This window comes from Nesoenas mayeri (genome assembly GCF_963082525.1).
Source record: "Nesoenas mayeri genome assembly, chromosome: 5".
Classification (NCBI taxonomy): Eukaryota; Metazoa; Chordata; class Aves; order Columbiformes; family Columbidae; genus Nesoenas; species Nesoenas mayeri.
In genome coordinates this window covers 69,086,952-69,109,468 of record NC_137548.1, presented here as the reverse complement: position 1 = coordinate 69,109,468, position 22,517 = coordinate 69,086,952, and the positions used below count along the sequence as shown (strand labels likewise).

Below are 22,517 nucleotides of genomic sequence, written 5' to 3'. Positions count from 1 at the left end.
GGGCTCCAGGGGTGGGTGGACCCCGGCGGGGCAGGAGGGAGCGAGGCGGGGAGAGGAGGAGAGGGCAGGGCCGGGAGGAGGCACCGAGCGGGTTTTTCCTGTCCCCGCAGCCCCGGTGAGTCACGGGAGCGGCGGCAGCGTGAGACCTGCGGGAACGGAATCCCCTCCCCGCCCGCCCTGCGCCCCCACCCGTGTCCCCGGCGCCCCCGCCATGCGGCTGCCGTGGGGAAGGTGAGCGGGGCAGTCTGGCGTCTGTGCGGGGGGGTCTGGCCCCTCTGCGACTGCCGGGGCTGCACCCCCGCGGGGCTCCGGGCGGTCCCGGGGGCTGGCACGGGTGGACGGGGGCTGCGGTGGGTGCTGGGGCAAACGGGGCGCCGGCCTGGGGTTTGTGGGTTTGGCTGAGGTCGGTGGGGCTGACGTGAGCATGTCGGGGTGTGGGGACGGGCCAGCGCAGGACTGGGACAGGTAAACGAGGAACTGCACAGTGTTCGGGGGTTCGCAGCGTGCGGGAGCCCGCTCGGGGTGCACATGGTGACCACGTGTACAGGGGGGTTTGGGCGGGGGAGCTGAAGTGCTGTTTGAGGTGCGTGTGCTGTGCCTGGTTGGCACATGCGAGCCGGGTCGGTGTACGGAGGGTGGTGCTGGCAGTGCGATAGTGGTTTGGCACGCTGGCCGGCTGCTGGCACAGGTGGACACGTGGGTTTGGCGCAGCACTGGGGGCTGGTCTCATGGTGCAGCGTGGCTGCCTGCCGCCCGGTCCCACCAGGGCCGGGGCGAAGGAACGCTCCCCAAAACGCTTCTCCCTTCTTCCTCTCTCCCCAGGGGCTGACCCTGCGCCGCATCCGCTGAGCTCCGGATTCGCAATGGCCTCCCAGCCGCAGCCCCTGCCCCCCAGCTTGCCCTGCGCCTCCCCGACGGGGGCTGGGGGGGCTGGGCTGGCAGCCAGCAGCCCCGAGAAAGGTCTGTGCCCCTGGTGGGGCAGGAATCAGGGGTGGGGGTGCTGCCGAGAAAGGTCTGTGCCCCTGGTGGGGCAGGAATCAGGGGTGGGGGTGCTGGTGCGGTTTGTGCTGGGAAAGCCCCCCGGGGACACCACGCCAGTGCCCAAGGTCTGTCCTGGGCCCAGCGCACCCCACTGGCCTTCCCCAGGGGGCCTGGTGGCACTCGCCAACGCGCATCTCTCCTCTCTATGCTTCTCCTGCAGGCACCACTCGCCCCAAGCCGCCGGTGCGGCCCAAGCCCCGGGTGCTTCCCAAGCCGGCCGTGCCCGCCAAGCCCTCCCTGCCTCAGCCCCCGCCGAGCCCGCGGCACCCCCGCCCGGAGCTGCCATCGGCCGAGAAGCTGAACCGCCTGGCGGGGCCGCAGCCCTACAGCGCAGGCGGCGCGGGGGGGCCCGTCCGGCGCCCCTCCTTCACCATCAAGTCACCTGAGACCTCCAATGGGAAGGGGCTCCCATCCCCTCTGGCTGCAGCTGCTGAGGACTCGGGTTCGATCCCCAGTGAGGAGGTGCCCCCCACCCTACTGACCCCTCCTCGGAAAAGCCTGTCTCCTTTCAAGGTGACGCCGGTGCCGGTGGCGACCAAACCGGAGCGATTCCCTGGCACCACGGTGGAGGAGATCCTGGCCAAGATGGACAGCAGGGAGGGCCCAGGCAGCCCAGACCGAGCCCGGCTCTCGCCCTTTTGCCCCGATCCCTCCCCTCGCTTCGGCTCCAAGACCTTCTCTGCCTTCTGGAGACGCCCCAGCGGGGCGGCGAATGGATCCCCGCCAGCAGAACCCCAACAGACACCCCAACCCACAGCGGGTGAGCTGGGGAAGGAGCATGAGAGACACCGGGTTGCTGAGACGAGGTGAGGGGCCGGGACTGATCCAGGGGGCCAGAGGCTGCGGGGATGGGGGCTGTTGCTTGGAGTCCTCCTGGGCACAGGAGTAACGGCGCTGAGGCCAGGCCGCTGGTGTTCCTAGCCGAGCCGGCAGCGCCCGGAGCTGCTGCTGTGGGAAGGCCAGGGCAGCCGCAGCAGCGGTGGTTTGCTCAGACTGCCGGAACGGGCTGTCCTGGCTGAGAAGCCGCTCCACCGGCAGCCCCGGGGGTGGGAAACGAGCTAGCGGCTGTCCTGCTGCCCGGCCGGGTGCTCTGGGGCCCGGAACAACAGGGAGGGGTCGCTCCCCTGGGAAATGCTCCCTTTTTCCCACTCTGGCCATTCGTTCCTGCCGGCCGTGCCGCGCGGGGGGAACCCGGGACCCGCGGCCTCCTGGCTGCGGCACATCCTGGGTGAGTGCCAGCGCTTGGCTGCGCTTCGGGAGCCGGGCACCTCCGGGACAGCGCGACGGGGCTATTTTAAACCCGAGTGTGAGAAACTTGTTCTCCGAAGGACTGGAAGCTTTCCGGAAGACAGATTGCGGCTGATTTGCCGCCCTCCCCTCCCCTCTGCAGCCAAAGCCTCACAGGTGGTTTGGTGCCGGTTTGGGTACGGCACATGGTGGCCGAGGGGGCTTCTTGTGGTTCCCCCAACCCCATCTTGCGGGCAGAGCAGGTGGTTTGGGGCCAGGAGGTGCCTGGGCGGGTGGTGGGAGAGCAGAGGCACGTCAGGGGAATTCATCCTATGTCCCCGTTTTGCTCCAGCAGCGGCTCCCCGCCTGCCGGCCCGAGCTGTGCCGGGGACCCCCGTGGATGCCGGAGGCCGCCGTCCCCCACTGACGTGAGTTCTCGCCTCGCCCTCCCGCGCCGCGGCGGCTCCGCTCCTGGGCTCTCTCCTTCGGGGCTCTCCTGTCTCCTCCGGGGCTCCCTCTCTGCGGGGTGCGTGTCTCTCCTTTCTCCTTGGGGTGCCAGGCGCAGGGCCAGGTTTTCGGGGGGGGTGTGTGCCCCCGCTGCCGAGGTGTGGGCAGGGAGCAGCCGTGAGTCACCGCTGGTGACCCGGCAGGTATGCGGCAGGGCAGGCCCTTCTGGGCTCCCCGCCAGCCCCTGCCCGCTCCTGGTGCTCGGGGCGGTGACCGGGATGCTGGGCTGTGGTGACACCAGGGCTGTGGCCCAGGCAGCAGCACTGGGTCACCCTGGCGAGGGGACAGACCCCGAGGGCACTGGCAGGGGGTGCCCAGCCCCACGCTGGGTGGGAGTCTGGGCTGGGGATGTTTGTACTCCCTGCTGCTGTGGTTCTGCTTCCCACATGGCTCCGCGCTGCTGCAGGGTGGGCGTTCGGGGAGCGGCAGCAGGGACCCAGGTCACACGGGAGCAGCCCTGCGCTGCAGGGACACGGGGGCACATCCTGCTTGGGTCTGGGGAGGGGGTGCTGGCAGGAGGGGCCCTCGCTGGAGATCGGGGCTGCGATTTGGGAGGGCTGTGATTTGGGGGTGGGTGACTCCTGGGCAGTTCCTCTTGAGTGACGTGACCCTCCCGCTCTTTCTACAGCTCTCCTCTCTGCAGCCGAGTGCCCTCGGAGCCCCCGGCTCCCCAAGACACCCTGCCAGCCCAGCCCCGGGGGCCCCTTTCCAGCCCATCCAGCCCCCTATCTCGGCTCCCGGCTCTCCTGATGCTCCCGCTGAGCTCCCAGCTCCTGGGTCCCCCACACCAGCCCCCAGCTCCCCCAAATCCCCTGCTCAGCCTCCAGCCGAGGTCCCGGCCACCCCCAGCCAGGCCCCGGGCGCTCCCTGCTCCGCAGCCGAACCCCGGCCCGGTGCCTCCCACTCCCCCGGCTCCCCCCACACTCCTGGAGAGGGATCCCCTGATACTGGCAGCCCCCCCACCACTCCCGAGCTGCCCCCCAGAGTCACCTGCCCCCCTGGGTCTCCCGAATCAGCTGCTGAGCGCTGGGGCCCCCCCAGCCCAGCCCCTGAACCCCCTGTTAAAGTCTCCTGTCCCCCAGGCTCCCCGGAGGGACCTGATGACTCCTCAGCATCCCCCCAGTCCCCTAAGGGTCCTGATTCCAGCCCCCCTTCCCCTTCCAGGGACTCAGGGCTCCGACGATGCTCAGAGGGGCTGTTGCAGCCCCTGCCGGTGGGGCAGGGCCTGGGGGAGCTGGGAGGCTCGCTGAGCACCCTGCCCCGTCCTGGGGACCCCCCGCCAGAGCTGTCCCTGGGTGGCTGGAGCCTCTCCCAGTCCTTCGAGTGGACATTCCCCGGGCAGGGGGCTCAGCGGCTAGTGTCACCCCCCTGCTCCCCCATCCAGGAGACCCCAGACTTGGGGCTGTCCATAGAGGGTGAGTTGGATGGGGGGGACCCAGCCCCCCGCCCCTCGTGCTCCCGGGGGAACAGCGGGTCCGAGGGGCCTGGCCCCGCCATGGCCAGCAGCCGGGCAGCGGAGGGGGCTCCGTGCCCGGGGGGCCCCGTGGCCCAGCAAGAGGCTGAGGGCTCGGCGGAGGAGGAGGAAGGGGAGGCAGAACAGGACGCCGCTGTGCCCTGCTCCCCGCGCTGCGTGACGGAACCTGGCCGGGACCCCGCCGAGCCCCCTGCCCAGCCCGGCTGCCCCGTCACGGCTGCTCCAGTGGATCCAACACCGGCAGATCCACCCGCCGCAGCCGAGCTGGCCTGGGCGCCAGCGGGTGACCGCCCCGGGAGCCTGCAGGGCCCCGGCGGGCCGGGCCGGGCCGAAGGACCCTCGAAGGGTGCTGACCCCCATGCCGACCCAGGCTGGCTGACGGAGCTGTTGGCATCGCCCAGGGCCCACAGGACGGGACTCGGCTCTCTGGACGCCGAGGGGCTGGAGGTAAGGGGGTGCGGAGGGCTGGGCAGCTCCACAGCAGCGGGGGTTGGTGCGGGGCCGCGGTGCGGGCGGTGGTGCGGTTGTCGGTGTGGCACGGTGCTCCTTGGCACACACTGGGTGTGTGTAGGGCGGCGGGACGGGTTGCAGGGGGTGAGTGGATCTGGCTGGGCTGGGGGAGGTGAGCAGGTTGTGCCGTGCTGGCAGGGAGGGCCGGGGAGCGGCCACGGGTGGGCCCGCTGCGGAGCGTGACCGGCGTATCGGGGACAGCAGCCGCTCTCTGGTGCTGCCGGCAACCTGAAGCTGTGGGATGTGCTGGGGGGGATTGGCAGGTGCATGAGCCAGGAATACGACCCCCTTTAATCCCCTCTGCCCCCAGGACCAGCTGAGCTGGTCACCGAAGGACCTGTGCAGTGACTTTGGTGCTGGCAGCCCTCACCACGGCACCTTCGACTGGAGCTGTGAGGCTGTGGCCAGGGAGAGAGACTGGCCTCGTGAGACTGAACGGGACCGGCACCCTGAGAGCAAACCAGACTGGGACAGTGCCCACAGTGCTGGGGACAGGGACCGGCAGGACAGGCCCTTTGGCTCCACCAGCAGGGACTGGGGCAGCGCTTACCAAGGGACGGAGCTGACGGAGGAAACAAGCCTGGGCTGCAGCGACTGGCCCGAGTCCCGCGGCACAGGAGAAAGCTGCCGGCAGGACCAGGACTTCGGTGCCAGCAAACCCCGGTGGGGCAGCGGGGAGGAGAGCGGCGCTGGGAGAGCTGACTGGAGCAGTGGCTGCGGCCTGGGACACGGCGTGGGACACGGGCAGCAGCGGGACAGGGAGCCTGGCCCCCGGCAGCACAGCTGGGCTGGTGTGTATGGCTCTGGGGACCTGGAGAGGCGGGATGGGGACATCACGTCTGCCTGGGCTGGTGAATACGGCACTGGCAATGTGGAGATGAAGGACAGGGATCTCACCCTGGGCTGGACCAGGAAATACAGCAGCAGGGGTCCTGAAACCAAGGATGAGGATTTGACACTGGGCTGGGCTGGCAGATCCAGCACTGGGGACACCGGGACCCCAGAGAAGGAGTTCAGCCCCAGCCGAGTGGCTTGGGACAGCGAGTACAGTGCCCAGGACATGGAGAGCCAGGACAGAGAGTTCAGCCCCAGCCGACCAGCGTGGACCAGTGACACCAGCACCAGGGACATGGAGAGCCAGGACAGAGAGTTCAGCCCCAGCCGACCAGCGTGGACCGGTGACACCAGCACCAGGGACATGGAGAGCCAGGACAGAGAGTTCAGCCCCAGCCGACCAGCGTGGACCGGTGACACCAGCACCAGGGACATGGAGAGCCAGGACAGAGAGTTCAGCCCCAGCCGACCAGCGTGGACCGGTGACACCAGCACCAGGGACATGGAGAGCCAGGACAGAGAGTTCAGCCCCAGCCGACCAGCGTGGACCGGTGACACCAGCACCAGGGACATGGAGAGCCAGGACAGAGAGTTCAGCCCCAGCCGACCAGCGTGGACCGGTGACACCAGCACCAGGGACATGGAGAGCCAGGACAGAGAGTTCAGCCCCAGCCAGCCGGCCTGGGATGATGAGTACCGCACCAGGGACGTGAAGATGCAGGACGAAGAGTTCAGCTCCAGCAGAGCGGCCTGGGCCAGCGAGGACGGCAGCAGAGAGGTGGAGAGCAAGGACAGTGGGTGCAGACCTGCCTGGGATGGCGAATACAGCACTGGGGACGTGGGGAGCCAGGATAGAGAGTTCAGCCCCAGCCAAGCAGCCTGGGTCAGCGAGCACGGCTCTGCGAACACCGCAAAGGAAGGAGAGTTTAGTCACGAGCAGCTGAGCTGGGCTGGTGAGCGCAGCCTCGGCCAAACCGAGCCAGTCAATGCCTTTGGCGTTGGGAAGGACGATGCAACTGGCTGCCGTGGCCCCGAAGCACCAGAGCCCGGCTGGGGCTGCACCGGTCGGCAGGAGTGCGGTGTCACCGGCAGCAGGGACTGGGCTGGAGAGCTTGGAGGGGCTGAGCGCCACAACCAGTTTGGTGTCATTGGCACAGAGCGGGTGCCAGAGCCCTGCAGTGCCGGAGCACCATTGGATGGCTCCGTGTCCTGGGCCGGGGGACTGGGGGAGCCCCTGGGAGCCTGGCACAGGGCTCTCGACTTTGGCAGCTCCAGTACTGGTGATGCCGGCGCAGTGGGACTGGGCCAGCCGGCCTGGGGCACGGGGCTGGGCAGCCTGGCTGTGCCAAATACCCCGCCTGCACCAAACGCCTTGCCTGCGCCAAGCGCCCTGCCCGCACCGGGCGGCGCGGGGCCGGACGAGCCGGGCTGGAGCGGGGGGCACGACACCGAGGTCACGCACCAGGAGTGGGCCAGCGCGTTCGGTGCCCGCTGTGCCGCACGGAGCCGGGACTTCAGCGCCGGGGAGCAGAGCCTGGCAGGGGACAGCAGCTCCGTGGACGGGTAAGGAGGGCGGTGGTGGTGGCAATGCGGCCCCGGCAGGGAGCTGTCCCCCTTGGGTGTCTGCAGCGGGGACTTGCAACGCTGTGGCCTGGTGTCCTGCCAGGCCTCAGTCGCGCTGGGGCTCCCCCTTCCCAGCCCCACATCTTCTGCAGCTGGAACTGTTGGAGGGATGGGGTTTCAGCTTGTCCTGGCAGGACCAGCCCTGGTCCAGGACGGGATGATGCCTCCAGGGCTTCTCGTGCCAGTCTCCGTCTGAGGTGGGGAGTCATGTACACAGTTTGAGGGTGCTGGTCTTCCCTTGGCCCCCCAAAAGTGGCAGAATTGCTCCTGTGCCCCTACTGTTTCCCCAGGATATGGGAACCCTGATTTCAGCCCAATTTACAGAGCTGGGGATTGCCAAAATCGGGGCAGGGGAAGAGCTGCACTGGCTGGAGCTGGAGAAACTCTGACTCTCGTCTTGTCTCCCCGAGCAGGACCCTCCATCTCTCGGCCCCCAGCCCGCTGGTGGGTGACACTCTGGCTGTCCCCCGCCTTGAGGAGTGTCCCCGCAGCGAGCCACCCAGCCCCACCAGGGAGGAAGAGGACATCCCCGCACCAGCTGGTCCTCTGCACAGTCCCTCAGCCTCGCTGGGGGCTGCTGGGGGAAGCCTGCCCGACAGCGGGAGCGAGGGGTCCCCCGCAGAGCAGCTGCGTGGGGGCAGCCCCCCGAGCGGGCAGGAGGAGCAGCCCTGCCCCGCGGGACCCCGGGACTGCGCCGGGCAGGACTTCTCTTTCCTGGAGGTGAGCAGGGAGGGGGCGGCGTCCAGCCCCCCGTGCGCCCCCGGGGCAGCCGGCTGCCGGAGACTCCTCTGGGGACGGGGGTGTCATGCCGGCCCTCCCCGGAGGGGCAGCCTGTGGATTCGAGGACCCCAGTGCTGCTGGGGGGTCTGTGGGTGCGCTGGCTGGGGGTGTTCCGGGGCTCCCAGTGCTGGCTGTGACCCGTCCCGGGGCTCCCGGTGCTGTCCGTGACGGTCCCCGTCCCGCAGGACACGGCGGTGCTGGACAGCAGCGTGTACCGCAGCAAGGCCAGCCTGGGCCGCAAGCGCCCGCACCGCGCACCCGCCCTGCGCCCCGCCGCCACCGCCGACGGGGACAGCTGGATCTTCCGCGACTCCACCGGTGAGCGCCGGGGCTGAGAGCAGCGCAGGGGCCGCGGGGGTGTCTGTCCTCGGCAGGGCGTCTGACGGTGACGCTGTCCCCGTGTCCTCCTGCAGAGCCCCGTCCAGCCCGGCCGGACGCGTCCTCCGACGAGGAGGCAGCAGAAGAGCCCCGAAGCCGGCGGGTGCGCGCGTCCCCGCTGGGCAGGGGGGTGAAGGTGCCGCTGTTCCCCAGCCTCAGCGCCTCCGCGCTCAAGGTGGGACCCGCGGTGCTGGGGGCACCTCCCGGCCAGGGAGGGGGCGACTTGAGCAGGGGAGTGGGAACTGAGGAAGGTTGGGGGGCGCTGGCTGAGGCAGCGGAGGGGACGCGGCCCGTGTGCCATTCTGACCGTGCTCCCTGTGCCCAGGCCAAGCTGAGGGGCCGCAATCGCTCGGCCGAGGAGGCGGCTGTGCCGGGGGACGGCAAGGCCGCCCCCCCCAGGGACCCCCATGTCCAGCGCTCCAAGTCCTGCAAGATCCCTGGCCTGAGTGGGAAGCCCCTGGCGCTGCCCCCCAAGCCAGACAAGTCCTCAGGGTGAGTGAGGGCACGGGAGCCCCAGGGGACCTTGGGGAGGGGCTGGGGGCTCGTCCCTGTCCTGTGCCCCGTGGAACGAGCACTGAGCGGGGTTCGAGAGGCAGGGGGTTCTGGGCTGCTTCAGAGCTGCCGAGGGACACTGAGGGGTGTGGGGGTCTCTGGGCTGCTCCCCCTGGTGTTCGCAGGCGCTGGGCTGGGCCCTGCCCGGCCAGAGCTGGGCGTGGGGGGAGGCTTTCCTGGGCCCGGCTTTCCCAGGCCCGGTTGCCTGGAGAGCAGGGCTGCTCCACCCTAAACAATCCTTGGGACTGAGCCCTTAAAGCTCCAGCGGCAGCTGCCTGTCCCTGCCCTCCCTGCCTCCCCTGCCCCGGCAGCCGGGACCCCTTGGCCGTGCCCCAAGGTTCCGCTGGGCCGGGGGCGTTGGGGGCTGACACGGTACCAACCCCTCCCAGGTCCGACGCCTCCCCGCCCCACTGGCTGCAGGCGCTGAAGCTGAAGAAGAAGAAACCTTGAGCGGGGTGAGTGGGGCTGGACCTGGGGGGATGTGGGGCTGGACCTGGGGTGAGTGGGGCTGGACCTGGGGTGAGTGGGGCTGGACCTCACCGCCTCTGCTGTGTCTGTTCCAGGCTCGCTCTCCTGCCTGCGCGTCCCCAGGGCCGCCTGCCGCTGTCACCAGGACCAGGCCTGTCCCCTGCCCGAGGCGGGACACACACACCTATGCACTTTGTATGATGCTCGCAGGGTCCCTGTCCCCCCACACTTCCCCCCTTCCTCAGCCCGTGGCGCCCCCAGCGCTGCCCTGCCCCTCAGTCCCCGTGTCCCCGGGGCTGGGGGTGGGCAGTGACCCCCGCGCTCCTTCCCCCCATCTTGTACCACATTCAAAGAGCAACAGGTCAGGATTTTGGTGCCACTTTGACAGGACAATAAAACTCGTTGGTTGGTTTTTGGCGGTCCCGGCTCTTCTCTCGGCCCCCTGGCTGTCCTCTGGGTGGGGTGGGGACAGCCACCAGGGGGCGCTCTGTGCCGGCAGCCCTGCCCGCGGCACCCGGGGGAGCAGGGGCAGGTCCCAGCTGTCCCCAGAGCACAGGGCGCGGAGCCCCACTCTCCTCCCAAAGCGGGGGGTGCCCTGGGCCCCCCAGCGATGACTGTAGCCGCGACACAACTGCAGGCTGGGCCGTGGGGGGGACAGCCGTGTCCCCACAGCTGGGCTGGGGGAGACCTGGGAGGGACTCGGCGAGACATGGCCGAGGAGGAGGACGTGGGTGACTCCAGCCACCCCAGAAAGCCACCAAATCCCAGCCCGTGGCACAGCCAAACGCTGCCCGTCCCACCCCGGTGGTGTGGGTAAGGTGTTGGTTATCAGCCCCCCGTGGATAATGCCCCCTCCCACCGCCTGCGGGGCCTTCACCAGCGGGGAGCCGGGGGCCACAGCGGGACCCCGGGGGACAGTGGGGACTGTGCGGGAGCCGAGCTGTCCCTGCTGTGGGGACACGGGTGGCTGGGCAGTGCCGGGGCTGTTTGGCGTCATGGCGCGGGGCTGGCGGAGGTTACCTGTGCTGCCCACGGCAGACAGAAATAACACGGGCGCTATTAATAGCGAGGGAACAGCTCCTGTGCAGCCGCTCCGGCGACGCCGAGGGGCTCATTAGCATTCCCTTTATTTCGCTGTTCTGTTCATTTCTTAGCTAACACGGTTAAGTCACGTCTTAGGCTGGGTCTGTGTGGGGGTCTGTCCCTTCTTTAAACAACTTTGCATGGTAACTGAAATCAGCAGCCCTCACGTTTGTGTCGGTTCTAAGCAGCTCTTCATCAGACTCTCGAAGCCGGGCTGGCCTCGGCCCCGCAGCCTGGGCGCCGTGTGCCGGCCCAGGGGCTGTCCCGGGGCATTGCAATGTCCCTTGTCTCTAGCCAGGTTCATCCTCCCAGGCCACGGCTCTGGGTCCCTTTTGGCAGCAGGTTTGGTGGCCACGGTGCCCGCCCAGCTCCGCTGCCCCAGCTCACAGCCCAGCCCCTCTCCCTTCGTCTGCTCTAATCTTGGAGACCCTGTCGAGCTCCCCCCGTTTCAGCCACCGAATGGCCCACCACCCCCTTCCTCACGGCGCTTTGCCGGTTGAAGGGACCTGCTGCGCCCGTGGGGGGTTCGCTGGGGGGTTTTGCTCTCGTGGCGGCCGCGTCCCCCATCTCCATCCCGCGGGTTCCGGCCACGCCGTTTGGCCACCCGTTCCTCTCGCGTTTACCTGTTCCGGCAGCCAAAGGCCCCTCCGCTGCGCCTCCCCCCGCGCTTCCCCTCCCGGGGACTCGGGGCTTTTCAGGCGTTTTGCAAAGTCCCTCTTGGCTCCTCCGGTGCTGTAACGGCGAGAGCTCGGTCCTGCCCGTCCGTGCCCCGCTGTGCTGGGAGCTGCCCGCTTCCTGCTGCCTCCCAGGGTTATTCTGGGGGTGGGAGTGATTTTCATCCTCTCCCGGCTCAGCCGGAGCCGTTGCAGCGTCCAGCTGCTCCGTGGATGGCGCAGCCTGCGCAGGGCGCAGCGAGGGCTCCGGCCGCTCCCTCCGCAGCCGGTGCCTTGAGATGGTCTTTTCGTGAGCTGGGGAGCCCTGGGGCGCCCGCTCCCCAGACTTTCGGTCAATGCATAGAGGTGTCCCCAGCTGAGCACACTCGAAACGGCCCCAGCAGTCCGGGACCCCCCGGTGCCGCGGCTGCTCGTGAAATGCAGAACCCTGGAAGCAAATCGGGAAAGGCCAAGTGGGACATCCCAAACAGCGAACGCAGAGTCCCACATGTAGAACGCCAAATGCGGCACCCCCGCCAACAGCCCCGGCAGACCGTCCCGCGCAGCCCGCCAAACGCGAACAGCCCAAAGCATGACACCCCGGTGCGAATGCCGGATGCAGCACCCCGAGGTGAGACCCCCAACCGCCGGGGCTGCTCCCCGAGCGCGGCAGCGAGCCGGTGCTGGGGCTGAGCGCGGTCCCCGGGGCAGCGCCCTGCGCGGGGGGTTATCTCGCGGGCTGACGCTTTGACACTTGGGTGAGAGCTCGGCAAACCCCCCAGGAAGGAGCCAGATGGAGGGTGAGGGGGGAGCTGTGAAATTTCCCACGGGGCCCTCCCGTCCACCCTCCCGCCCCGTCCAGGAGGAGGGCGGAGGAGGACGGGGAGGAGGAGGAAGGGGAGGTAACCGGTGGGATTCGCGGGGCTGGGCTCAGAGGGCCGGAGGAGCTCGGTGAGCCCGGGATGAGCTGAGCTGAGCCCAGCGCCATGGAGGAGGTGACGGACGCCTATGCCTACGGGGACAACGAGACGGAGTGCGAGTACGCGGAGTGGGGCTCGTCGCTGGCGCTGCTGCCCGCCCTCTACCTGCTGGTGTTCCTGCTGGGCACGGCGGGCAACGGGCTGGTCCTCTGGACCATCTTCAAGGGCGGCCGGGACCGCCGGCGCTCGGCCGACACCTTCATCGCCAACCTGGCCGCCGCCGACCTCACCTTCGTGGCCACCCTGCCGCTGTGGGCCGCCTACGCCTGGCTGGGCTACCACTGGCCCTTCGGCACGGCCGCCTGCAAGGTCAGCAGCTACCTGGTCTTCGTCAACATGTACGCCAGCGTCTTCTGCCTGACGGGGCTGAGCTTCGACCGCTACCTGGCCATCGTGCGGCCGCTGGCCACGGCCAAGCTGCGCTCGCGGGTCAGCGGGCTGGTGGCCACGGTGGCCCTGTGGGTGCTGGCGGCTCTGCTGGCGCTGCCGGCCCTGGTGCTGCGGTGGGCGGCCGCGCTGGGGGGGGACACCAAGATCACCTGCTACATGGACTACGGGGGCCTGGCGGCGCCGGGGACCGAGGCCGCCTGGGAGGTGGGGCTGGGGCTCTCGTCCACCGCCCTGGGCTTCGTGGCCCCGTTCGCCGTCATGCTAACCTGCTACTTCTTCATCGCCCGCACCGTGGCCACCCACTTCCGCCGGGAGCGGCCCGAGGGGCCCCGCAAGCGCAAGCGGCTCCTGACCATCATCACGGTGCTGGTGGCCGCCTTCGGGGGCTGCTGGCTGCCCTTCCACCTGGTCAAGACCCTCTATGTCCTGATGGACCTGGACGTGCTGCCCTGGTCCTGCGGCCTCCACACCTTCCTCAACAACCTGCACCCCTACTGCACGGCCATCGCCTACGTCAACAGCTGCCTCAACCCCTTCCTCTACGCCTTCTTCGACCCGCGGTTCCGCCGCGCCTGCGCCACGCTGCTGTGCTGCCGCGCGCCCGGCGCGCCCTCCGAGCGCTCGGCCAGCTACTCCTCGGGGCACAGCCACCCCCCCGGCGGCAAGGGGGCGCCGCTGCCGGGGGGCAAGCTGGACCCCGCCACGCAGGAGACGCTGTTCCGCGCCTGACCCCGCCCGGGCCCCCCGAGCTGGTCTCCTCGGGGGACCACCGCCTCCTCCGCGCCCCAGAGCCTGGCTTGCTTTGGGACCCCTGCTCGCGGGGAGGGGAAACTGAGGCAGGGGCGGCTCCCCTGGCATCCGCAGGGCTTTGTATTTTGTGACAAATAAAGGAATTTTGGTTAAAAGAGGAGTGTGCAGCTCTGTGTGAGGAGACGGGAAGGGTTGTGGGCACACGGAGTGGGGGGAACGCTGGCTTCAGGGGGGTGTGAGCAGGGGTGGGGGTGTGCATGATGGGGTGTCCCTGTGTCCCCTCCTGGGCACCCCCAGCCCTGCGGCCTCTGTCCCCGCACAGACCTGGGAAACAGGAGCTCCCACCCCAGCGCATCCAGCGTGGAGACGCCTGGACGTGGATGTTTAACACCACAAGGCCCCCCCGGGCGTCCCGCCTGCCCCAGCCCCCCAGCCCTGATTGCATCAGGCAGCCTGTCCCACCAAATCCCATTTTTGGGCTTTTCTCCTCCTTATCTGGGGCCCGGGCCGCCCTGGGCGCCCCCCCGCAGCGTGACAGCCCAGCGCCCGTGCTGCTGAGCACCCAGACGGGGGCCGGGCACCGTGTGCGCTGCGACGGGCGGGTTCTGGGTGCCGCAGCACAGCGGCCCACGCTGAGCCGGGATCTTGATGAGCCACCAAACGGCTCCTCTGCCGCTTTCCTCCCGGCCCCGCGGCTTCCTGACGCTCCGCTCTAAATAAATCTTGCCCCTATTAGTTATTTACATCCTTCATTTACTGGTGATGAACTATCCTGTCTCCTCGGCCTTTGTTCCCGCTTGGAAAGGATGCGGGACCATTACCGGGTTCCTCGGGCGCTTCCCGTCGGGGGGGCCGCCTCACCCTCCCGGTTGCCACCGCCGGGTTTTGGGAGCCAGCCTGGCCAGCGCCGTCCCTCCCCGCGTGGTCCTTTGTCTTCACCACGTCAGTTGAGGGGGGGGCCGGGGGCTGTGGTTGGACGACCCCCCGGCAGAAGGGCTCTTGTCACCCCAGCTGGGGTTTTGGGGGCTCCCCGTAGTGCTGGTTTGGTGTAGGAGCCGGGGGTCGGGGGTGGAACGGCTGCACGCGGGGCCGTGGCCCACAGGGCAATCTGATGGACAAACGCTTGTATCCAAGGTGCCTTCCAGGCTCAGCTGCCCTGGAGACACCCCCTGACACCACATCTGTCTGTCCGTCTGTCAGTCTGCCTGTCCATCCATCAGTCCACATCTCCCTCTACCCATCTAGCCGTCCATCTCTCCATCCTTTATTCCCTTTATCCCCCCCTCCACCCCAAATACCCCGGCGTTAAAGGGGGTGGCGGGGACCCCGTTTTCGGGGACAGCTGGGGAGGGCAGCTTCCTCCCGGTGGGTGTCCGGGCGCGGAAATGGCTGCAGGGCTCCCTGCCAGCGCGGACGAGCCGCCGGCTTTCTGTCCGCCTCTTGGAGATTTCCCTTTCCCTTCCAGGAGGGAAATGTTTGGCTGCGGAGTCTCTGGGGGACACGCAGGGACGTCAGGGCCGGGGGGCGGCGGGGGCAGCGGGGCCCGGACCACCCGTCGGAAGGAGATAAGGAAGGTGTTGCCTTCCTGCCGCAGCGCAGATGAGGAGCGAAGATAGAGGGGGGACAGCTGGGGACGGGGGGATGGGGACCCTGCGAGACCGGGAGCATCCTCGGAAAGCCTGGGAGGGCCGGGCAGCTGGGGAGCTGGGGAGCTCAGGACCCTTGATCCCAAAAAAGCGACGTGCCCCCCACTGCGGGTCTGAGCTCCGCTGGGGTCCGCGGAGCCCAGCCAGTCGTCCCCAGATCCTGTGCCAGGGGAACGAGGCGCTGGAAAAAGGGGGTTGTTGTGTGTAGGGACCTTTGAGTGCAGCTACAAGTGTCCCTGGGCCCTGACGGGGAGACACGGCTGGTGGGGACGGGACGGGGAGGGGACGGGGACGGGGACGGCGATAGGAGCCAGCTCCCCCAGCCCCAAGCTGCTTTTTCAAGTTGCCAAATGGCCAAGCAGGAGGTTCAACGCCCCATCCCGCCCCGGGGGTGCCGAAATGATTTGGTGTTGTGCTAAGCCAGGTGATGTCCCCAGGTGTCCCCTTTGAAGTGACCTCCTGGTTTACACCCGGCTCTGCGCTGCCTTCACACATCCCACCCCAAAGCAAATGGGGGGACCCGCACCCCCGTGCTGTGCTGGGGGGACAGAGTGGGGACCCGCACCCCCGAACTGTGCTGGGGGGGAGAGAGGGGGGGACCCGCACCCCTGAACTGTGCTAGGGGGGTGAGAGAGGGGACCCGCACCCCCATGCTGTGCTGGGGGGACAGAGTGGGGACCCGCACCCCCGAACTGTGCTGGGAGGGAGAGAGGGGGGACCCACACCCCCGTGCTGTGCTGGGGGGATAGAGTGGGGACCCGCACCCCCGTGCTGTGCTGAGAGGTCTGGCTCAGATTTGTGCCGAGATAACGTGGCGGTGCCGAAGCCGCGGCGTCGAAGCTGCACAGAGGAGCTTTGGAGAGACCTGGTGTCTCAGAAATAGCTGAGAACGTAACCATGGGGTGAGAGAGAAGGTGCCTGGGGGGCATTTTGGGGCTCCCTGTCCCAATGTGTCCCCACCACACCAAGCCCTGGTCCCTGACAACCCTCGGGGCTGATTCTCCCTCTTTGGAAGAAGAAAAGGCTCCGGGTGGGAGGACGGCGGGAGGGACGAGTGGGTGGACATTGGGACGGTGAAGTGACACAGCCCAGCTGCCGCCCGATCCCCCGGCTCCGGAGAGTCGGGACAGTCCCCACGTCCCCCTGCCCCACGGCCGGGGCCAGGAGGGGTCCCGGGGAGCGAGGTGACACGGAGGTGACCCGGCTGCCGGCAGCTGGGACTGGAGATGCTGCCGGAGGAACAACAGGAAGAGCCGGGAGGAAAACACGGCTGATGCCTTCGGCGGGTGCGGGGCAGCGCGGGGCCCCGGCCGCACACGCGTGTCCCGCTGGCACATGTATCCCCACTGCACACGTGTGTCCCCGCCCAGCACGAGTGTCCCCACCATGCACGAGTGTCCCTGGCCCTGAGCCGGGCTGCCTGACGCTCCTTGTTGTTGAGGTTCAGCTCTGAGAAAGCGCTCACTGTTTTACAGATGTCCACGGCTATAAAATGTGCTCTGCACACACTCAGCTGTTCAACCACCCATGTTGGGTGCAGAGGAAAGGAAAGAGAAAGGAAAGGAAAGGAAAGGAAAGGAAAGGAAAGGAAAGGAAAGGAAAGGAAAGGAAAGGAAAGGAAAGGAAAGGAAAGGAAAGGAAAGGAAAGGAAAGGAAGTGGGATAAAGAGTTAGAAAAACAATAAAAGAAACAAGGAAAAAGTGAAAAAGAAAAAGAAGCCAAAGGCTGCGGGTGAGGCAGAGGGCCGGCACAGCCAGGGGCACAGCGGGGTGCAGGGAGCCGTGCTGCAGGGACACCCCTGGGGGACCGGCACCCTGTGTCCTGCACCCCATGTCTCCCTGTGCCAGGGCGGCTGGCAGAATCAGCACCCAGGGGTCCCTGTCCCTGTGGGCAGCGCAGTGCCAGGGTCACACCCCGGGGTCCCTGTCCCTGTGGGCAGCGCCAGGGTCACACCCAGGGGTCCCTGTCCCCGCGGGCAGTGCAGCGCCAGGGTCACACCTCGGGGTCCCTGTCCCCGCGGGCAGCGCAGCGCCAGGGTCACACCCAGGGGTCCCTGTCCCTGTGGGCAGTGCAGCGCCAGGGTCACACCCCAGGGTCCCTGTCCCTGTGGGCAGTGCAGCGCCAGGGTCACACCCCAGGGTCCCTGTCCCTGTGGGCAGTGCAGCGCCAGGGTCACACCCCAGGGTCCCTGTCCCTGTGGGCAGCGCAGCGCCAGGGTCACACCTCGGGGTCCCTGTCCCCGCGGGCAGCGCAGCGCCAGGGTCACACCTCGGGGTCCCTGTCCCCGCGGGCAGCGCAGCGCCAGGGTCACACCCCAGGGTCCCTGTCCCCGTGGGCAGCGCAGCGCCAGGGTCACACCTCGGGGTCCCTGTCCCTGTGGGCAGCGCAGCGCCAGGGTCACACCTCGGGGTCCCTGTCCCCGCGGGCAGCGCAGCGCCAGGGTCACACCCAGGGGTCCCTGTCCCTGTGGGCAGTGCAGCGCCAGGGTCACACCCCAGGGTCCCTGTCCCTGTGGGCAGCGCAGCGCCAGGGTCACACCCCAGGGTCCCTGTCCCTGTGGGCAGTGCAGCGTCAGGGTCACACCCCAGGGTCCCTGTCCCCGTGGGCAGCGCAGCGCCAGGGTCACACCTCGGGGTCCCTGTCCCTGTGGGCAGCGCAGCGCCAGGGTCACACCTCGGGGTCCCTGTCCCTGTGGGCAGCGCAGCGCCAGGGTCACACCCCAGGGTCCCTGTCCCTGTGGGCAGCGCAGCGCCAGGGTCACACCCCAGGGTCCCTGTCCCTGTGGGCAGCGCAGCGTCAGGGTCACACCCCAGGGTCCCTGTCCCCATGGGCAGCGCAGCGCCAGGGTCACACCTCGGGGTCCCTGTCCCCGCGGGCAGCGCAGCGCCAGGGTCACACCCAGGGGTCCCTGTCCCTGTGGGCAGCGCAGCGCCAGGGTCACACCTCGGGGTCCCTGTCCCCGCGGGCAGCGCAGTGCCAGGGTCACACCCAGGGGTCCCTGTCCCCGTGGGCAGCGCAGTGCCAGGGTCACACCCAGGGGTCCCTGTCCCCGTGGGCAGCGCAGTGCCAGGGTCACACCCAGGGGTCCCTGTCCCCGCGGGCAGCGCAGTGCCAGGCCCGTCCTGCCTCGGAAACACAGACAGCGGGTCTGGCGGGAGGCGAGTCGGCTCTTCCCGCGGTGCCCAGGACCAGGAGCTGCAGTGCGGGGACACGGGGCGTCCTCTGTGTGCAGAGGGGTGTCCAGACTTACCAAAAGGAAAAAATAAAGGAAACTAAAGAAAGAAGAGCCCACGTGCCCGTTCCTGCCGCAGCGCGGGGGCCGCTGCCCTCCCGTGGGCGCGGGGACGAGCTGACCATTTTCTGTGGTTGAAACCTGCACCCACGCCCACACCCACACGCACACACACACCCCACTCCCGGCAGGCACCGAGCGCCCAGCCCCGCGCCGCTGCCGCGGCCACGGCCAGCACAGCCGGCCCCGAAGCCGGCACGGACACCACGAGGACGCGGCCGCACAGACGGGTCCTTCGCTCTTTTTGTTTTCTTTTCTCTCTTTTTTTGGTGCTCTTTCCGCCTCCCAGCCTGCCCACAGCAGCAAGCAGGGATGTCCCGCAGCCGCGCAGGCCCGGGTTGGTCCCAAACCTGCACGAGGCTTTGGGAGGGAAGGCGGGGACCGAGACGCGGCCGGGCGGTGCCGGCAGCTTGGCCACCACCAGGCACGGTGGCCCCGGTGCTGCCCCGGTGTCACCGGCAAGGCGCAGGTGTCCCCAGGTCCTTCTCATGGGGGCGGTGGTGCCGAGCTGGGTGTCCGCACCGGGTCCTGGGCTTGGCCCCCCAGCTTTTTGGGGAGGCTGAAGAGTGTGGGCAGGATTCGAGGGCCTCCACCGGTGCTGCTTTTGGGCTGAACGTGAGGATTTCCGTGGTTTTCCCCTGGGAGGGTGGCTGGCGTCCCCCAAGGCACACGCTGCCCTTGGGGGTCTCTCTGGCAAGCAGGGGGCTGCTCCGCAGCTGCAGCCCCCGTGGGACCCCCATGGGACCCCCACAGAACCCTGTGCTGCTGCCTCCACCGGCCCTGGGTAGTGGGAATGGGGGGGTCCGAGCTCATGGTGCTGGGGGGGACAATCCTGGAGGGTGCTCGCTGGGACAAACACTCCTTGTTTTGGGGCAAAAGGAAGAGAATCCATCCCCCAGTCTCCCCTGCCACAGCCGGGCCAGTGTCTCGAGGGCCACCCCGGCACGGGGGACAGCGGGAGGGGACGAGGACAAGGCACAGTCAGGCATCCCAGCTGGGGTGTCCGGGTCGGGGGGACGTTGGCGGTGGCGGTACCTAAACGTCCTCGTCCTCGCTGGCCTTGCTCCAGCGGTGGCAGCAGTTGGCGGTGATGCCCAGCAGGAAGTTGGTGGCCACCGAGGCGATGGAGACGACGAAGCCGACGAAGGCGATGAAGAGATAGTCGTCCAGCGTCAGGGTGAGGTGGCAGGCCTGGAAGCTCTCCTCCGTCAGGGACAGCAGGGGGGCTCCCGCCACCTCGGGGGGGGCCCGGCACTCGGCCAGCTGCGAATCTGATGGGAGGGGGGTGTCAGGGCCCCGAGGGGCGCAGGGCGGGGGGCTCGGGGACAGGCGGCACCCACCTGAGGCGCAGCGCTGGATGCGTCCCCGCAGCCACTTGAGGAAGGGCTCCATGGCGCAGCCGCACACCCAGGGGTTGCCCCCCAGGCGCAGCCCCACCAGCCCCGGCAGCCCCTCCAGCGCGTCCAGGCTGAGGGCCGCCAGCCCCCCGTAGCTGAGGTCCAGCTCCCGCAGCTGCGCCAGCCCGCGGAACGCCTGCGGGTGCACCCGCCGCAGCCCGGGGTTGTGGCTGAGGTCCAGGCGCTGCAGCCCCCGCGCCTCGCGGAACATGTCTGCGGGCACCAGGCTGAAGTTGTTGTAGCTCAGGTCCAGGTGCGCCAGGCGCGGCGCGCCCAGGAACAGCCCGGCCGGCAGCGCCGCCAGCGAGTTGTTGCGCAGGTCCAGGGCGCGCAGCTGCCCGTAGCAGGCCAGGTAGCCGGGCGGGATGCTGGCGATGCGGTTGTGCGCCAGGCTGAGGTTGCCGGTGTCCAGTGGCAGCTCGGGGGGCACGGAGAAGAGGCGCTGCCCGCTGCAGTCCACCGCCTGCCCGCGGCACGAGCACAGCACCGGGCAGCCCGCCCCGCCGCCCGCCGCCACCGCCGCCGCCGCCGCCAGCAGCCAGGGGCGCAGCAGCATGGCGGGGCGGCGGGGAGCCCCCGCCCGGGGCGGTTCCGGGCCCTCACGGGGCGGCGGGGGCCATCCCGCCGCGGGAAAGGGCCGCTGCCCGCGCACGCCGGGGGCCGCCGCAGCGGCGGGGAGCGCGGCCGCGCTCCGAGCTGTCACTGCGATGCTCCCGGCGTCCCGGCGGCATTCGGGGCCGCGCTACATCCCCCGGGGGCGCGGCGCTCGGCGAGCCCCGCGGCTGCGGCGTCGGGCCGTTCTCAGCTGCCTGCGAGGAAGAGGGGCGGGAGAGCCACGCTAGCCACGCTAGCCACCCGCCCTGCGGGGGGGCACGGCCTGTGCAGCCCGCGGTGGCCGTGCGGGGCACCCGCACCCCCGTGCCCCCCAGGCCGGGGCCGCCCCCGCCCCCGGCGATTTCAGCCAAAAAGGAGCGCCCAGCCACGCTGACCTTGGCCCGCGCGGCCCGGCCGGCCGTGGCCAGCGCCGGGAGTGCCGCTCCCCACCCCCGTGCGGGGACACCCCCTCCCGGCCCCCCCGCACCCCGCCCGGCATCCCCCCGGCCCGCTGCCCCCGCCGCCGCTCCGCTCCCTCCTCCCGCCCCGGCGCATCCCTCCCCGGCGCCCAGCCCGGGCTCACGCCGCCCCCGCCGCCCCCTCCCTCCCCGCCGGGGCCGCTCCCGGACTCACGGCGGGACGGGGGGTCGGCTCGCCCGGGACCCCCGCGCTGGGCGAGCGGCCGCGGTGCTGCCGAGCCTGGCGATGAGCGGGTCTTTCCCCACCTCCTCCCTCCCCTCCTCCTCCCCGGCCTCCCTTGTCTCTCTCTTTCTCTGGCTCTTCTTTTCTCTCTCTTTTTTCCTTAGGGCCAGATACTGACGTGTCGGTGTCTCTTAGCAACTGCCTCCACATCTCTGAGCAACAGGAGAGCGGGATGCGCTGGAGATGGCGGCGGGCGGAGATGCCCCCGCCCGGGGACACCCCGGCCAGGGTGGGGGGACCCGCACCCAGGTGGCCGAGGTATGGGGGGGCTGGAGCGGGAGGAGGGGGTCCCCCCGCCGGCCCCAGCTCTCCCGGGAGCACCCCCCGCGGGACGGGGTGAATCAGGCTTTCCCGGCCTCTGAAAACAGAAGCAAATCACGTATGGGCAGAGGGGAAAGATGCAGCAGCCCGGCACAAAGCGGTGGTGACGCTCCCGGCTGCTGTCACCCCAGCGCACCCCGGCCACAGGGACCCGCCGCCCGGGGCGGCGGCGGTGGCGGCGGGGACAGCTGCGGTGCCACCGCACAGCCCGCCTGAGCGGCAGGAGCCCCGCGGCCTGACGCGGCCAAGACGTGCGCTGTTTTCCTCTTCCCTGCTCACAGAGCTGGAAACGCCCCAGGTTGACACTGTTTTGCTCCGTGCAAGCTGAAAAATGATCTTTCTCTTCTCCTTTTGGATGAGGAGAGGATGAAGCAGGTTTAGGAGCTGCCCTCCTCCCCACAGCGGGCTTTTTACCATGAAAATGGCCCTTTTGGCTCAGAAGGATGCCCGTGTTTTGCTCTGGAAACACAGCAACATCGCAGCTACGGAATCTTTGGAGAGGAGGCACTTGCAAACCCAGCTGCCCACACCGGGGGTGGGGGGTTTCCTTGCTTTTCCTCCTGCCGTTTCCAGGGAGTTGCTCCTTTTCCCAGCTGAAACCGCGGTCTCTGGGCGGCCCGGGGCTGTTTGCTCCGCCGTCCCGGGGGACGCCGCTGCTCCTCTCCCGGGCGGGCATTAATTGGCGCAGCTGCTGCTGGGGATTAATTGCGCTGCTCCCCGGGGCTCCGGGAGCCGAGCTCCCCGCCGTGCGGAGCCGGCTGAGCTCAGACAGACGCGTAATTACAGATAAGCCCGGGCCTGGCTGCGGATGCTTCCCAGCAGCTATCAGCGGGTGTGTTCCAGCCCCCCCGCCTTTCGGGCACGGTGGCACCAAATAAATGTGCAAATTTCCCCGACCGGGGGTTGTTTGCAACGGGGGCCAAGCGGCACAGCGGGGCTGGGCTGCGGCCCGTCGCCAGCCCCCTGGTCACAGCCACGGCGACACGGACGTGCAGCGGGAGCTGCCACCCGCTCTGCGGGGCCCCCCGGCCCATCGAGCAGCATTGCTGGGACACACGCAGGGCAGGAGGGGCCGCCTCTTGGAGGATTGCTCTGAGCTTCCTTCCAGACACGCTTTTCAATCCTTCTCCCCCCTCCCCTTTTTGGGGAGGTGTTTGCGGCAAGGCAGCCCCCCCGCAGCCCCCAGCCGGGCTCCCCCCGCCCCATAAACCTGCCTTGGGCTCAGGGCTTTATCAGTCTCAGGGCAGAACCCGATAGCTGCTTTGTTTAATCTGCACGTGGTTGGAGAGCGAGAGGAGAGGAGAGGAGAGGAGAG

General features: G+C 69.1%; 3 protein-coding genes across 3 annotated transcripts; 2 read left to right on the top strand and 1 right to left on the bottom strand.

Moving 5' to 3' along the window:
- The first annotated feature begins 204 nt into the window (after window positions 1-204).
- TNKS1BP1 (tankyrase 1 binding protein 1) lies at window positions 205-9,719 on the top strand. The gene is made up of 12 exons (XM_080345776.1): window positions 205-231; window positions 823-960; window positions 1,202-1,847; window positions 2,621-2,696; window positions 3,404-4,696; window positions 5,070-7,156; window positions 7,630-7,936; window positions 8,182-8,314; window positions 8,410-8,549; window positions 8,700-8,866; window positions 9,316-9,381; window positions 9,490-9,719. The coding sequence occupies exons 2-11, from the start codon at window positions 864-866 to the stop codon at window positions 9,374-9,376; spliced, it is 5,007 nt and encodes a 1,668-aa protein (XP_080201902.1). The 5' UTR covers window positions 205-231; window positions 823-863; the 3' UTR covers window positions 9,377-9,381; window positions 9,490-9,719.
- A 2,397-nt stretch (window positions 9,720-12,116) lies between these two features.
- APLNR (apelin receptor) lies at window positions 12,117-13,229 on the top strand (the record flags this gene model as incomplete). The annotated part of the gene is made up of 1 exon (XM_080345712.1): window positions 12,117-13,229. The coding sequence occupies one exon, from the start codon at window positions 12,117-12,119 to the stop codon at window positions 13,227-13,229; it is 1,113 nt and encodes a 370-aa protein (XP_080201838.1).
- A 5,994-nt stretch (window positions 13,230-19,223) lies between these two features.
- Window positions 19,224-20,156, bottom strand: LRRC55 (leucine rich repeat containing 55; the record flags this gene model as incomplete). The annotated part of the gene is made up of 1 exon (XM_080345341.1): window positions 19,224-20,156. Exon 1 carries the CDS (start codon window positions 20,139-20,141, stop codon window positions 19,224-19,226), a length of 918 nt encoding a protein of 305 aa, XP_080201467.1. The 5' UTR covers window positions 20,142-20,156.
- Window positions 20,157-22,517: the final 2,361 nt, after the last annotated feature.

Bases quoted from the DNA above. Each gene is read 5' to 3' on its own strand.
- TNKS1BP1 (XM_080345776.1), top strand. From the start codon at position 864: ATGGCCTCCCAGCCGCAGCCCCTGCCCCCCAGCTTGCCCTGCGCCTCC. The intron at 4,697-5,069 runs GTAAGGGGGTGC...CTCTGCCCCCAG, and splicing joins TGGACGCCGAGGGGCTGGAG to GACCAGCTGAGCTGGTCACC. The intron at 8,867-9,315 runs GTGAGTGAGGGC...AACCCCTCCCAG, and splicing joins AAGCCAGACAAGTCCTCAGG to GTCCGACGCCTCCCCGCCCC.